Source organism: Ceratotherium simum, chromosome 9 (genome assembly GCF_057802395.1).
Source record: "Ceratotherium simum simum isolate JZ-2026a chromosome 9, ASM5780239v1, whole genome shotgun sequence".
NCBI lineage: Eukaryota > Metazoa > Chordata > Mammalia > Perissodactyla > Rhinocerotidae > Ceratotherium > Ceratotherium simum.
In genome coordinates, this window is record NC_141908.1 from 25,949,298 (window position 1) to 25,965,701 (window position 16,404).

The following is a 16,404-nucleotide window of genomic DNA, read 5'->3' on the forward strand; positions in this document are numbered from 1 at the left end:
AACATCATTTAGTAAAATCTAAGGTGTCTAAACAACACTCACATGTAAATGGTCACCTCACCAAACCATCCATTCGTCTTTGGGGAAGGCCTAAATTCTTGTTAAACACAATTTTGAGACTCTTGTAGTAGATAAATAAATGAGCAAACCTCGAAATTCTACAGAAAGCTTGGCTGAGATGCTTCTAGTATTGAGATTGGGTGTCAACTGTCATGGACTATTACAATAGAATAGTATCAATAATACTTGCGTGGGATAGCAGGATTTGAGCAATGAATCAGCCAGGAAAAATTAGTACCAAATACTTTTGTGTATAACTATGATATAAATTAACACGTTATATGAAATTATTATGCATAAAAAATTAATCTTTTCCAAAAAGGTTTAATATTGGAATGTTCAATATTAAGTAATCCTTACTAGAAATTGTAGTGAGTGTAGCCATTCTTCTGTTAAAGTCACTGCCGGTTCGCCCAACAGGATCTTATGATTCATGCATAAGATGAACCTTGTCTCTATATTTTCTAAAGTAAAGTGACATGTATTTGGATCTTGCATTCATTCTCCCTATCAGTGAACATTTCAGGAGTAAATTATAATAATGGAGTTCCAAATAGGAACACCTAATTTAGCCTGGAGCGTCAGAGTGACCTTCGTAGAGAAGATGAGACCTGAGACAATCCTAGAATTATCAGTAGGAGTTAATCAGGTAAAATCCCCTCCAGGGAACTGGCAGTGTTGTGGGGCCATTCTAGACAGTTAAAAAAAAATTGACAGGATTGCAAGGAAGCATATATTTCCGTATAATTTGATTGTATAAAAAATGATATAATTTGATAGCTAGAAAATGTATGACAAGAAATGAATCTACCAGGAAGGCAAAAGCCGAGTAAAGAAGGGCCCACTAAGCCACATTATACATCTTGAACTTCTCCTTGAAGATCTATGGAGAGCCATTAAAAACTTTTAGACAGCAAAGGAACTGGATTTTGTTTTAATTTTAAAAAGAAATTTCCTGCCTATAGGAATGGGTAGCAATAGGATAAGAGTGGACAGAAGTAAGGAGTCAATTGCAGTTTCTAGGCAAGAATTTAAAAACTCTCTATCATGATACAGTTCAAAAGATGGGGCTACCAGAAAACAGATCCATTTCCGACTACATGAAATATAGTCTTTGGGAATAATGGAGGATTGTTGTATTCAGAAACATAAAGTAAACTATCTGTAGTCTTAAATTCATCCAGGTAGAAGCCTGGAGTCAATAAGTCAAAATATGTTGGTGAAGATTAATGCCCAAGAATCTAAAAATTTTGAGCTGTCTCTAAGAAGTTTTCGTCAGATATTTTATTTAAGCTTTTCATTAAATAGACCATGTGAGAAAGACTGATTAATTCTCTATAGAAGAGGAATTTGGACTCAAGATGTTTTAGGATTACAGATCTGGGAAAAGCAAGCCTCCCAGTTGTCAGTCAGAATCATTGCTTCTGCAACCACTATCATCAAAGCCATGGTGGATAACTACTTCTCATCTAGCCTCATCCAAACCCAAGTCCCCCTAAGTGATATATTACAGTTAGAAGTTTTTGTTTTTGTTTGATAGATGATATGCCTTTTATAAAATATGTTGTCTAAGACCTAGGCTATTTTCTCCAATATTCCGTTTTTCATGCCACTTGACTAACCAAAGAAAGGCTGATTTAAGTCTTTGTCAAGCTGAAAAATGAAAGGGTTCCAACACAGAATGTACACAGCAGTTCTAATTTATTTACTAACCAATATAAGAATGGAAAGGGAAGGTTGTGTCTCATGGCAATCAAAGTGGAATTTCAGAAGATCCTTGAGCAGAAAAAACATCCCCAATAAAATGTGAGAGATTTCTCTTAATGTCCTTCTTCTTGATCTCCTTTTTAAATCAGTGAAATTATTTATGCAAATAAGATTAGGGATATCAAAGTTTAGTTCAGTTGAAGAGAAAATGTTCATTTTTGTATTAAATAATCTATCTTAAATAAGGTCATGAGCAAAGAAGATACTATCAGATCATCTATAAAAACTAGCTTCCAGGGAAGAAATTTGAGTGATGTCTTCAAGAAGTATCCTATAGACTTCTTTGCTATATTATCAAGTTCAGTATGTAAGTAAATTTAAAAATATAAGCAAATTTGGTTGAGAAATTGACCATTTAGAATGACATAGTAATGACTAGAAAAATTCTTACGGAAGAGTGTACTTTCATTTCACATCTAAAGTGTAAGAATCTTTACCAGTATAAGTATCATTACCCTGTGATGGATAAATTAAGTAGTTGCTTTAATTCCACTTTATAACAGGACAGGTAGATAAAAATAGGTAAGTAGAGGTTAAAAGTCGCCATGCATCTGAAGAGCTCATTGTTGGGAAAGTTGTGATTAAGTGCATGTATCTCTTATTTGATCTCCTGCCTCATGTTTCTCCCACATGATGACCATCACTCTTCTACCATTTGTGGAATAGAGTCCAAATCACTTCAGCCTTTTATAATTTTGCATATACCTAAATTATCAATATCCTTTTTTCCTCTGCTCTCTTTCACATAACTTATGGTTCAGCTAAAGCAAATGCTTCATATGTTTCCTATCCAGATGTCATACTTTCTCCCTCCATGCCTTTACTCTTAGCTTTCCTTCTTCCTAGAATTCCCACATGTGAAGATTCTGTTCTTCTATCCCAGCTCAACCACTACTTGCTTCACAGGTTACAACTTGTCCTAGAGATTTGCTTGTTTAGCCCTCTTTGTATACGCAAACATGGCATATTTGAAATTTTTTAATCACATACCAACAATGAAAGATCAAGAGATTTTATATAAAAGCTCCTAGTTTCAAATACCTTCTAAAAAATTAGAAGTTTGGCAACACTGGACCATCATTTCTATAGAATAACAATAGGCAAGACTGAATAACAGCTCTGCCCATGAAATGGGACTTGAGCTCTTCATCACAACTCCCATCTCTACCTGTTGACCCTGGCACTGAAGCAGAGTGACAGCTGGCATATATATTTATTCTTACCTTGCAGTATTCTTACAATAAAGGGTAGAGTGAAGTATTTCTTACAGGCCCAACTCATATATTTCTTGACTAACTCCTATAGAAACATGAGTGTGCAATCCTTGACCTTCATCATCAAAATTCTCTTGCTCCTCTGTGCCAGGCTAAATCTATCTTCCTGTGTTTTGCCATAGCATGATGGAAAATGTTTTATTGGTCACCTTTCACACTACACACTCTCTTGTAATTATTTCTATGCCTATCTTAACTCTCAAATTTAGGAAGTTTATGTCAGTAGAGTGTTCAATGACAGATTGAGGGTGGACCCCACAAACTCCCCAGACTCATGCTAGTGCTTTGCACATAGTCACTGCTCTTTAAACATGTACCTGTCTGGCCAGCGAATGGAAAAGTGTGTGTCCATCAGCAAGAGTGGTTCAGGCTATTTTGGATCAGGCTATTAAGGGTCACATACGTATTGCATAAAAAGCACAACTGTGCTCTGATTTAAATAGAATCAGAAAATTCTGAGGAATTGTTATAATGGTTCATTACTCTAAAAGTCAAAATACTTTTTGTAAATTTTGAGTTCTTTTTCATATTCCATTTCTATGCTTTGACACACTTAGGACATGCAGACTGCTCCATTAAGTCATTAAATACTAAATGAACTAAATTAAGCTTGAAAAATTACCTTCAGCTCTTTTTCCCATCTTGGGTATCTGAAATAAATCAAACAAACTGTATTTTGTATGAGGTTCTTCCCAGCTGAAGAAAAACTCCAGAAGAGAACAGTGCTACTCAATTTGTTTTATTTTTCCCCTTCAGTTTTATACTTACTTCTGACCATAAATAGAGAAGACAGTCACTGTTTTCTCTGGTAAAAGAAATAGCTGAAATTTGCTCTTGAAAGCACACTCTTTGTTAGATAGTAAGATGTTTTCACCTGCAATTTACACAATGCTTTAGGGTCTCAAGATCTTTTGGTTTTCCTTTCACCCAAATCCTTTACTCTTTCTATGTAGCTGTTAGCTCTGTCTCACCCCTTCTTAACTGGCACATTCCCCTTAAATTGCATTAGCAAAATGCTCCTATGCTTCCCACCTCTTATTTCTCATCTCTGGATTTGCTTGTCTCATCAATATCTACTTTAAGAAAGCTGGGCTAAAAGGATGAATCCAGTGTCTGCAGTAGTGCTCTGTACCAGGTGAATAATAATTGGTACAGTTGATGGCCTACTGTGCTTCAGGCACTGGATGTGTAGTAGCTCCAATCCTCCCAGGAACCCTAACAGTAAGCTGTTACCTTGGCTCAGTTGAAGAAACTGAATCTGAGAGAGATTAAGCACTTGCCCAAGATAATTTAGCCAGCCAGTGAAGGCTAGAATTGGAGTCTAGATCTGGGTGATACCTCACCTCTCTTTCCACTATATTGTCTTCTTTTATCTATGTAAACTAATTGTGTAAGGGCAAAGAGGACTCAACATTTAGAAAAGTCAAAGAAAATATCTCATTAGGAGAAACCCCAAGACACTGACCCCTCCATAGCTCCTTTCGGTGGGTCTCTCAGACAGTTGCTCCATTGTCAATAGCTCCCACCAATGACGGCCCCATTGTCACTCCTGTTAGCAGCTCCTCAGAGACTTTAGAGGTGTTTACAGGAGCTTTCCCTCTAATGAAAAGAGCTTGTAAACCCCTGTATGAACTGGGAAACTAATCCACATGACACTGAGGAAAATTTCAGCAGGATGTCCACTGAACTCTCTAATGGTAGCTGAATTGCATAGTACTCTCAAGAAATTTCATTGTTTTATAAATATATTGACCCCTCACTTCATGTCAGACACTGGGATTTAAAAGAGAGAGAGAGAATAGAGATTAAGAAAAACCTCATTGTCTCTGTCTTTAAATAACTCAGAGTCAGATGGGGCATAGAAACATATAAATAGAAAATTGCTTTAGACTGTGTTAAGTCCTTGATAAAGGTAAGAACAAATCCTACAAAAGTGTCTTAGAAAAAAATATCCAACCTATCATCACAACAAGTAGAGTTATGCGTGCTTCAATTCATTTTACCTTAAGATTGGGCCAAAACCACATATTGTAAATTGGCTCTAGGGGAACAGTCAGATAGTATAGGAGATACATTCCCACTCAAGTTCAGAAGCCATCATTTCCTCCAGGCATCTAATTCTCATAACTAGGGAACGTAACTATAATCCCAGATTCTTGTTACCAGTATTCCTTATGGGCTACCTGGCTAGCTATGTAGATTGCATTGCTAGAACAGTTCTAGAACTCAAACAAAGAGTCACTTGGGTTACATATTAATTTCAAAAAACATAAAAGTTCCCTTTCTTATGACATAAGTAGAGACCAGGAAGGCATCCAAAAATGCACTACGTTGGCCATCTTGAACACTTGAGTAGAGTTTTACCACGCATTCAGGAATCCAGGGTTTCCACCCAAAGGCAGCCTCCTTAGCTTGCTTGTGTCCATCCCCTTCTACAACATCTCATCCCCTTGTAGCTTTACTTTTCCAACAGGACACGTTCTTCATATTTTCCTTTATGGTACCTATAGCAATGAGCTACTATACTTTTTGAAAATATGAAAGTGTGGCTTGATGTAAGTGGGTAATAAAATCCTAATACTGTATTACTCTAATTTGTGTAGATTGACAAATAAGTGAATATTTCAGAATGAGTTCCATTTTCACTTACCCTTGAATCCAAACCAGAGTTTTAAAATTTAAAATTTAAAACCAAGTTCATTCTGATTTCAAGTCAGAGGTACTTATTTTTAATTTAATTAATTACTTGATTTCTGTGCATACTCTTTCCCAGGAAAGATTCTTTCCTGATTAAAAACTCTCCCTTATTGGATTTCTTGTCTTTTTTAAAAATTAAACTCTCTGGAAACTCTGAAGTATAGTTATGGCATGCAAAATCCCTAACATCAGCCCACACAAAAGGCATAGAACAATAATTCACTTTATCAGGGCTGATTGTCTCCTCTGTACACACATATTGGCATAAATACCATCAATCAATGGCTCTAGAAAAATTGGCGGGGGTGGTTTCTTAATCAACTTGTCACGTAGGGTAAGGATTATATGCGATATCATCCTTCTCTGTACACTTGCATCTTAAAATAATATTTTGATGAAAGATACATTTGAAATTATTAGATCTTAATCTTAGAGTAATTTATCCTATGGTCCACGGTAAAATCTTGCCTACTCTCTCAGTGTTCCCTGTTTCTGCCCCTATTTGCAGCTGAACATCAATATGAGCATTTAGAATTGATTGTCAGGGGGCTAGCTTCCTGGATGGAATTTGCATGTATTTCTTTTTTTTTTTTTGCAGTGCATATGCTGATTATTCATTTCTTCTGGTCTCATATATTATCTATAAGAGCCTCAGGACTAAAATAATTTTGAGTAGCACTTGGTTCTGCCCTACAGAAAGTTTTAAGCTTTGATTCTAGTTGCTATGCTTCTTGATTTCTAAAAAGATTCCCTGCAGCTCCACTTGGAAGAGTGTATCTTGTCCCTTTTTACTTGTGTGTTTAGTCTCATTTTGTATTGTTTTATGTTTTGATAGTGAGGAACTGCCATTCTCATCAAACTATTGGTATAAATAAGTGAAGGCTTAACATACTACTTCAAAAAAATAGTAGATAGCTGTATTAATTTTTGGAAGGAAATTGTGATACAAACAACTCATGGACTTTAAGTACAGAGTGTACATAATATAAGAAATAATGCTTAGTTCCTGCTTATAACCACAGAGTTGCATGAAAAGAAAAAAAAAAGTGAGAAGGATATTTGAAGACCATAATAAATTTAGGCTGGATGAAAGGAAAGACTTTCAGAATACATACAAATTTACTCTGAAATGAGATATTTACCGAGATGATAGAGGCCTCTCTTATGGAGATTTTTACTGGGTATTATTTTTTTTAAACTTAGCATCTATGTATCCTTTTGAATCATAGCTCTTGAATGAATTTTGGAAAGTTAAGTGAATCAAGACTGTGGCAAGAAAGCTACCAGCTTTCGTCTTCCTTCTCTTCGTTCCCACCATCCCCCAGTGCCATTTGGCAACTCCCTCATTATGAACTTCCCTGGGAAATCCTAAGATCAAAGCTAACTAGCCAACCTGTTATTATTAATCCACCATTTGTTCATAGCATCTATATAGAGTTCACACATACACACACACACCCCTATAACTTTCTTTTTTTGTTGACTTCCCTCAAATTTTCCCATCAGTTTTTCTTTCCAAGGGAATATTGTCCAAATTTATAGCCCTGTAGTTCTTCAGTTGTTTCCTATGACTTTTATATCAAACCAGGAATGATAATTCAGAATACTTAAAGACCTGATGGGTATAGTGCGGAAGCTGTAGTTCCCATAAACAGCCACAAGAAGGTCATACTCGCATGACTAGTACCCATTACTAGCCTTGAAGGGACTTATAGGCACCTGAAATTTACCCACCATGATTCTAGTCCCACTGCCAAGGACATCCACTGGAGTCTGGACTTGCATTGAGCAGGGAACGTGCAGAGGCTGGTATATATGAACAGCTGCAGGCTAGCTGACAAGCACCCCTTGCAGGTACCTCCTGGGGACCATGGGGCCTGCAACCATGGTGGTTACTCAAGTGGTTCAAGACAAAGGCTATTTACCTACCTTAAGTATTTTATTATTTTAACAATTATGTGAGCATACCAATGCATACCAGCTGACTTCAGCTCTGTGTATAGCCACAAATATCTTATCTTACATAATTACCATTTTTTACACCAAATCTGCTACTTATTGATGGCCTTCGTAATTTATAGGATTTTTTTGGTGAAGAAGGAACAAACTAATAATATCAGTCCAAAGTCAATCTGTTACAGAACAAATCAATAAAGTTATCAGGACTTTAATGCTACTAGGAAAAAAATTAAGCAGTATTATTCCATATTTCATCTTAATAAATAGACAAATAGTAAATCAAATTTGAGAGATAGTGAGTTAGCTCTTCACCTGGAAATTTCAGCACAGGCTCTGTGTAGAATATTATTCCACTAGTTAGAAAAACTTTTAGTATTGTGCTAGTGAAGATGGCAAGGACAAAAACACAAGATATTCTTGGTTTTATTGAGAGGGATTTTGAACATATCTTAACTATCATTAATTTTCCAAGAAATTTCGTTTTAAAAGATGCCCAGTCTGAATGAATAGCTTATGCAATAAAATTACAACAGAAACAAAGGACCTCAAATAATATTCTTTTGAAATTTAACATCAGTTTAGAGAATATATATTGACAATTATATGACTTTATTATTTGTCTGTTCATTTACTTATTCATTCAACAATTATTTGAGTTCATATTGTGTAATACTACGATTGGAAAATTACTACAGGAGATCTATGCAAACAGGGCTGTAAGATGAGAGAGAAGAGAGGGTTTGGCAAAGGAATCTTCCCATAGAAGTTATCTTGTGATCAAGCTTTGAGCTACACAGCAAATGAGGAAGGAAAGAATACCCCAGAGGCAGAGAAAGGTTTATGCAAATAGAGAGAGGCAGGTTTGGGCACCTGAGACAGGAAAGCTTGAAAGGACTAGATCATAAAGGTCTGTAAAATTCATACCAAGGAAAACTAGCTACATCCTGAAGTTAACAGGGGGTTCTTTGAAGGGACACAGGGACTCTTATAATCAAATGTGTGATTTACAAAGCTCATTGGAGGAAGGCCAGCTGGAAGGATTCGGAATGGTTACAAGACTACTGCAGTAGTTTGGGGATTGACTATAAAGCCAGGTGATGTGGATGAACACCTCTGTGCTTGTATGTGGTTGTATCAATGAGTGTGACCTCTTGTGGGTAATTTTAATAAAAATCTGTCGACAAATATTTGACTTTTATTTTAAAAAATGCGTAAAATAGGCGCTCAAGTGTGGACTTTATGGTTCCACCTAGTTATATCATTTTACCTACTCTTAGAGGTAAAGTAATGAAAACATTAATTGGATGGCCGTACAGAAGTTTGGGACAACTACTAGTATTTTCTTTATTTTTAAAATGCTGCCATCTAGTGAAACTTTTGTAAAATCACTTTGTGGTGATCCCATTCAAGTTTGTATCTTCAGGTCCTTTACTCAAAACAGTTACTTTTTAATAATTTATATTTTTTGCCATCGATGGGGAAAGAACTGTACATGCATTAAAACATATTGTAGGAGCCGCAAGTGATTTTTTTACGTGGTGCCACAGATGTGACCACAGGGCTTTTAATAATGGGATATGGTAGGTGAAGCTTCTTGGTTTCTTCATTGTGCCATTGTTTATAAATAATTGATAATAAAATAGAAGTGCTGTCTTTTCTATTCCTCGAGTTTTCTAAGAAAAGTTGAATTGTAAAAACATATCTATGAAAAATTGAGTTGTAAAAATTGCTTCATTAAAAAAAATTGCTTTAATTAAAAATGTTGGTAAGAAAAAAGATTTCAAATTCAGAACTTTTTTTCCCCAAATGGAATTTCAGTATAAAATGTGTATCTTAAAATATAAACAAACAAATGTGTGTGTGTGTTTGTATCTATTGAACCTAAACATTAGTTTGCAAATTCAGGTTTTGATAACCTCTATATTTTGATAGAGATTAATTTTATGTCTTTCTGTCGCTCCCAAAACTTATGTTAGCATGGAGCATCTGTTGTATTTTTATGACATGTATTAATTATTTTGTGTGTGTGTGAGAAACAAAGCACAAATACCCCTCTCAAAAAAAAATCAGTTATATAATGCCAGTAAGAATTTATTCTTTTATGAGATGCTAGTTCTGGCCACTTTATAATGAGTAAGGTTTCTAATTAGTTGACTCTTCAATATATTGAGTTTTCTTTATGGAAACTATTGCTATGGGGTAGGGGTTAGCAAATTTCTTTTGTAATGGGCGAAACAGTAAATATTTTATACTTTGTCAGGCATATGATCTCTGTTGTAAGTACTCAATTCTGCTTGCAAAAGCAGCCATAGACAATATTTAAACGAATGAGACTGGTGGTGTTCAAATATAAATTTTATGAAAAGCAGGTTATAGTTTGCATCCCTCTGTTCTAGGGAAAGTCCCTATAATGGCAGTTTGGGATTATCTATTCTTAAGAGGTGTTAGAACAATCTAAAATTGGTCCCTCTGCAATTATTTACTTCAAAAACTTCAATCGATAAATGTGTTTCTTCAAAGTTGCAAGAAATCTAAAGTTTTGAGAATGTCATTATTGTATGTGCACTTAGTAAGCTAACAATAGAACTCAGAGGTAAAACATTTTTGCTTTTTTTTTTGTGAGGAAGATCAGCCCTGAGCTAACATCCATGCCAATCCTCCTCTTTTTTGCTAAGGAAGACTGGCCCTGGGCTAACATCTGTGCCTATCTTCCTCCACTTTATATGGGACGCTGCCACAGCATGGCCTGACAAGTGGTATGTCGGTGCGCGCCTGGGATCCGAACCCAGGCCGCCAGCAGCAGAGTGCACGCACTTAACCACTACGCCATGGGCCGGCCCCCATGGTAAAACATTTTTGAGAAGTGAACTATCACCCCCATTTAATGATCACTTTTTTTCTTTTTTAATTCATTTTCATGCACAAAGTTGTCTCAATGTGGAATGAATCACTAGATTCTATAAGTAAAACATTTAACATTTTGATATGCAGAAAGCTAAATGGTTTTGATGGTAAGCCATTAAATTAGAAAGTTACTAGTGGGTACAATTTCGGATAATATAAATTCACTGCTCGAGGTTGTCCTTCTGGGAACTTAGTGGAAGAAAAGGCTTAGTTTCTAAAACACTGAATTCTATTAGGCAGACATACAAAACACTTGAAACCATACAAGTAAATGACTAAGAATAGAGTTAGATTTAGATAGCAAGAGGTTGTTAGGGTTTCAAGTCAATGTATAGGGAGAACACAGTGCAGAGTCAAAAACGACATCATTTTCATGGGTCACCTTTTGTCAGCTGATCTAGGCAGGAGTTGGTCGCAGGGATCCTGCTGATCTCAGCTGAGCTCACTCATGCATCTCTGACCAACTAAGGGGGAGGTGGGGAGAGCGGCTGATCCAGGCTGAGCTCAGGTGAGGATGACTCTGATCCACAGTTCTTTCATCTTCCATGTGGGCCAGGAGGCCAAGCAAATCCTTCTCACAGAGATGGCAGAGGGCAAGAGAGAGCAAGCGTAATCATTCAACTGCTTTGGAGACTCTGCTTGTATTACATGTGCTAACATTCATTGGTCAAAATAAGTCACCTGGCTGATCCCAGTGTCAGGGAATTGCACCTGCCCCACAGTGGGAGGAACTGAAAAGTTACATGGCAAAAGACATGGATATACAAGGCACGAAGAATTGCAACTGTTAAGGCAATTTACCACAGCATGTATATACTTGAATTGATTAAATTAACCCCCCACATAATGTGGGGTTAAGTGATAAACTGAAAACTTGTATTAACTTGTTCAGGTTAGTAGGAGACACTAAAGCAGTGGTTCTCAAACTTTTTAGTAATGCAAACCTTTTACATGCTTAAAAATTATTGAGGACCTCGAAGAGTTTTTGATATTGTGTTTATATCTCTCTATGTTTACTATATTTGTAATTAAAATAGAATTTTAAAATGTGTTTATTTATTTTAGGATAATAATAACAAACTCATTTTAGAATAACAATAACAAATCCATTACATAGTAACATAAATAATGTATTGATAGGAAACAAAACTATATTTTCTAAAAAAAAAAAGAATGTTCTATATTTGGCAATTCTCTTTACTGTTTGGCTTAATAGAAGACAGCTGGTTTTTTATATCTGCCACATTCAATCTCTTGTTTTTTTTTCTTGATGAAACATATGAAGAAAATTGATCTTCATACAGATATGTAGTCAGAAAAAGCAGAAGTAGTTTAATAGCCTTTTCAATTAATTGTGAATATTCTTTGATACTGCACTGGAATTTGATGAGTGAGAACTTCTTGGGATCTGTGGTATAGAATATGAAACCAAATCACTGAACTTTCTGTGCTTTGTTAGATTAAAATCCATTGGTTAATTTTGCATTTTGAATAGATCTTTTATTCCTGCATGATACATAACATCAAGCATTGGTCATTTGGAAAATATTGGATCACTGAGTTAGGCATATTTTCCAAATATTTACATATTTTGTTATATATTTTTAAAAAAATTATACATACTGCTTAAACTCTTCGGAAGTGTCTTTAAATACTGGAGAGTAGTCATACTCATAGAAGTGGATACAATTTTTCCAAAATTCTAATTTCCCTGGGAAACTAGTTTTTTCGCTGGCAACAAACGCTATGAGTTGTTTTCCTTGAATTGACAGACTCACATCTTTCATTTTCAAAAGAACGTCTGTCAGATACATGAGTATGAATTACTATTGTTTGTCTACCTGTTGCTCTTTCATCCAAATGGTTCATGAAGTAAAAGTGGCTAGTTCGGTTTGCAACTCAAATAATTGCATAAGTGAATTACTTTGTGACAACCATCCTACTTCAGAATGTGGTCAAATGTTTTATGCATATTTCCCACATTAAGCCTTAAAAATATGAGAATTAAAGTATTAAGATTTAATACAAACATCATTTTTACAGCTTTGTCACGAAGATTTTTATCTTTTTTATTATCTTTTTTTTGTCCCTGCTGCAACTGAAGGGCCTTCACGTACAATGACTGCTGGTACAGTTTGATGCCACTGCCTTGATTTATGCTAAGTTGCCATCAGTTTACACATTGCTGCTTTTGCATTATCAGTGCAAATGTCAACACGGCAAAAAAAGGCAAAGACTGTCTTCGTATTACGAAAATTGTTTTGACCGACCTGAAAGGGTCTTGGGAAGGCCCAGGGTTGTGTGGTTCACACTTTGCGAACCGCTGCACCAAAAGATGAACGGTATTTATGGTCCAATAGTTTGTCAAAGATTTTTTTAAAGATATTTGTACTTACTATTTCTAATCATTAAGCAAATTTAAAATTGGTTATGTTCTTCCCCAGGGTTGTTTTGTTGGCTTTGATCTAGCACATGCAGTTGGAAATGTTGAACTCCACTTACATGACTGGGGAGTTGATTTTGCCTGCTGGTGCTCCTACAAGGTACAAACTAGTTGATATACTTACATCTTTTTATTCCAAATTGACATTAATCTAAATGAAAAACAGGATCGGTGGCCAATTTTAACTATTTGAATTACTTTCCTCCATTTCTTTCATTACAGTATTTTCTGATTTTAGTTAATTGTGGAGTCATATGATAGAATAGTACAATAAAAAGTCAAATTCTTGGGCTGGCCCCATGGCACAAGCAGTTAAGTGCGCGCACTCCGCTGTAGTGGCCTGGAGTTCACCGGTTCGGATCCTGGGCGTGCAGCGACGCACTGCTTGGCAAGCCATGCTGTAGCGGCGTCCCATATAAAGTGGAGGAAGATGGGCATGGATGTTAGCCCAGGGCCAGTCTTCCTCAGCAAAAAGAGGAGGATTGACAGATTTAGCTCCGGGCTGATCTTCCTCAAAAAAAAAAAAATTAAATTCTTGTATTTCCATCCATTATAGAGTACTTATTCCTTCAATTCTCTGGCTACTATGAAAAAGTCAGGAGATTCTGGAAAAAAAACTCCACACTTAAAGCTTAATTCAAATTGATTAGGTTCTTAGTTTTTATGTTGATATGTTGTGAAATTTCTACATTTGTGAAGATAATTCTTATGGAATCAACTTGGTATTGACATTTGAAGACAATTTAATTGACAGCATAGAAATGAAACCAGTTTTATTTTAACTTAGGTGTTTTTAAAATATGATCCTTTTATTATTATTTAAATATTTTTGTGACAAAATAATTGAAATGAATGAGCTTTGAAATCAGATGGACTTCAGTAGAACTGTTGTCTTTGAATTGGGGCAAAATTTGGCTAAAAGCGTATTCTTAATTGATAATGCTGTCTCATTTTCTTCGAACAAGGTGGCCCAAAATTCTGTTTTATTACTAAAGCTCAAATAATCACACATTTTGAAATTGGTCAAAAGTTGGTTTCACAACAAAAAAGTCAAATGATTACATTGTTTGTTTTTGTCATATATTCAGGTAAACCTATACAATGTAATTTATTTTCAATCCAGTATTTAAATGCAGGAGCAGGAGGTCTTGCTGGTGCCTTTATCCATGAAAAGCATGCCTATACAATTAAACCTGCGTAAGTACCATCTTCAGATTCTTCTTGGGTGATGAATACCTTAATTTGCATTAATAAAATGCTAAATTTACATTAGTTCTTTAAGATGCTATCCAATAAGAATCTGGATTGATTATAATTATTTTACTACTCTATTAACAATGATATGCTTTATCAGAAATAAATGCTTTCCAAAGAGTTCAATGGGTTGAACAAGAAATTTAATCACAAAAAGGGAAGCTTCAGTGCTAAAAATGAGTCACTGTAATCATGTAAAGCAGATAGTTAAATGCAAAGGAACTACTTAATTTTTTTTTCAAAAATTAGACTTTAGAAAATTTCAGATTCCTCACATTGATGAATAAATCAAAGGCAACCATAGCTATGCCTAATAAAGCCTTAAATGTGGTATGTTATTATTAAAATTACATCTACCTTTAAAGCCAGAAATATTATATGATAGTCTCGTAAGGAATATCTTCTGTCCTAAAAGATTTTATAATCCATGAAAACTGAGGAAGCTGAACACTGAACAACAGACTGACTACATAAAAAGCAATACTTTTCTATTTTATATAACTTTCCTCATTTTTTAGAGCAAGTGTAAATGCAAATATGATACACCAACAAATTTATACATTTTTATTTGACTTGGGAACTCATAAGTGTTCCTTTTATTTTTATCTGGTGTGGAGATAAAGAAATAATATTCAGGAAAAAAAACCCTTTCGTAGTTGTGTCAGAATATGTGTGATGAGGAGACTGTCTAGACTTCTAATAGGTAATAATAATGTTTGATTAATTTTCTGAATCTTCTCAGCCACTGGTATAATCTTTACAAGAATTGAAGATGAATTGATAATAGAGCTTGGAGCACCTCACATTTCTGAGATTCGAGGCATATAAATCCTAGAAATTTAAGATGATTTTCTATAGTTCATTTAATCACGTCTAAAATTTCTTCAGATTTTAAAATTAAATAGAGCATTTTCTTTACACAGGTATTTTGTCAGGCAGACATCTTCCTTGAATATATTGTCAGTACATCAGATTTCTCTCCATGTCCCAAATTCTCTGAAAAGAATATAAAGCATGTATTATATAAGAATACCATCCATGTTTTAAAAAGGCTTTTTTTCATTTTCAGCAAACCCCATTGATGACATTTTACCTAGCATAATTGTTTTTCATATAGACAGTATATAAGATATTGCTTGCTTTTGTGTGAAGACTCACCACCCTGACCATTTTCCACTCTCCACTTATTAAATTGTAATAGAAGATCTGATGTATTAAATCAACCCAAAGGGCAAGCAGGTGGGGTGGCAGGGGGTGTGGTAGTAATCTACACAAATTCTTGAGAATGCAAGTGTTAGCAGTTGAACTCTGATCTTACAGCATATGTCTATTGCACTTGATATTTCTTTCACCATTAATTACCCTTCATGGATGAGGAACAGAAGAGGGCACAAGTGTTGTACTGTGCTTACATGTGCCCCATCTCGTGGAATCTCAACATCCTCTCGACACAGTAAGTGATTAGTAAGTCTGTGTTCCCAGGAGGAAGACCATCTAGACAGACCAGATTCACACTCCAGCTTGATCACTGCTGGTCCATAACCTGAAGAATGTTCCTTGACCTCTCAGTGTTCAAGCATCTAAACAAAGATAACACCAGCATCACCTCATAGGCAATTATTGTGAGAATAAAGGGGATGATGCATGGACAGCGCTAGGCACAGCCCCTTAAATATTACTGTGAATGTGATTTATTATATCTTCCTTGCCTCCCTGTCAAGCTGCGAGTTAACTTGTAGGCGTAGAGATCATTTCTCTCAACAGGAAACATAACCCCAAAGGTTATGGTTTGTGACCTTTAGGATGTTAAACAGATTTGTATCTATCACCAAGTTCATTTGATCCGGCCTTTGACAGACTGTGTAAGTCTCCATTCCTGAATTCTCTCTTGTACTGGCTTTACCATCTTACTAGTTCCCTCACTAGTTAATGAGCTGAATGAGATCTTTATGTGTGTTCCTTTTATATTTGTATCAGAGCCACGCTTTTAAATTTTTAAAAATTATATGTTATTAATTGTTGCATTTTAACTGTCTGGCTTTGGAG

The 16,404-nt window shown here is 35.4% G+C and overlaps 1 protein-coding gene across 1 annotated transcript in view; it reads left to right on the forward strand.

Annotated features, from left to right (window-relative positions):
• The window catches only part of KYNU (kynureninase), a 121,182-nt gene that overhangs the window by 68,400 nt on the left and 36,378 nt on the right, over positions 1 to 16,404 (forward strand). Inside the window, exons 9-10 of the mRNA XM_004423854.3 lie at positions 13,106 to 13,204; positions 14,228 to 14,301. Coding sequence (XP_004423911.1) covers positions 13,106 to 13,204; positions 14,228 to 14,301 — 173 coding nt within the window. The remainder of the gene's footprint in view (positions 1 to 13,105; positions 13,205 to 14,227; positions 14,302 to 16,404) is intronic.